The sequence below is a fragment of the Haliaeetus albicilla genome, unplaced genomic scaffold (assembly GCF_947461875.1).
Source record: "Haliaeetus albicilla unplaced genomic scaffold, bHalAlb1.1 scaffold_186, whole genome shotgun sequence".
NCBI lineage: Eukaryota > Metazoa > Chordata > Aves > Accipitriformes > Accipitridae > Haliaeetus > Haliaeetus albicilla.
Genome location: NW_027212502.1, coordinates 34,702 through 35,000, shown reverse-complemented (window position 1 = coordinate 35,000; position 299 = coordinate 34,702). Strand labels below are relative to the sequence as shown.

Below are 299 nucleotides of genomic sequence, written 5' to 3'. Positions count from 1 at the left end.
CCTCGATAAACCTTGAGGATGAGCCAACTAAGGAGGAGAAGGTGGCGGGAAACTAGATCCTCCGCCCCCTGAAGGTGAGGGGGGAGGCGGAGGGTGGATGTTTGTTAAACAACTCACCTGCAATGCAAAAGGAGATTTACTGATTACTATCTTTGTAGGACCAAAGAAAAGACCAGTGACCTTTTTAATTGATACTGGGGCACAAATTACCGCACTAAGGCGGACTGAGGCGGAACGATGTGGGATTTCGGCCCCATCTAAAAATCTGATTGTCTTAAATGCCTTTGGAAAAACACAAT

At 46.8% G+C, this 299-nt stretch overlaps 1 protein-coding gene across 1 annotated transcript in view; it reads left to right on the top strand.

Annotated features, from left to right (window-relative positions):
- LOC138684234 (uncharacterized) overlaps positions 1 to 56 on the top strand; it is a 1,400-nt gene extending 1,344 nt beyond the window's left edge. The window contains exon 2 of the mRNA XM_069777938.1: positions 1 to 56. This exon is cut by the window's left edge and continues 1,106 nt beyond it. Within this exon, the coding sequence (XP_069634039.1) occupies positions 1 to 56 (56 nt within the window).
- Positions 57 to 299: the final 243 nt, after the last annotated feature.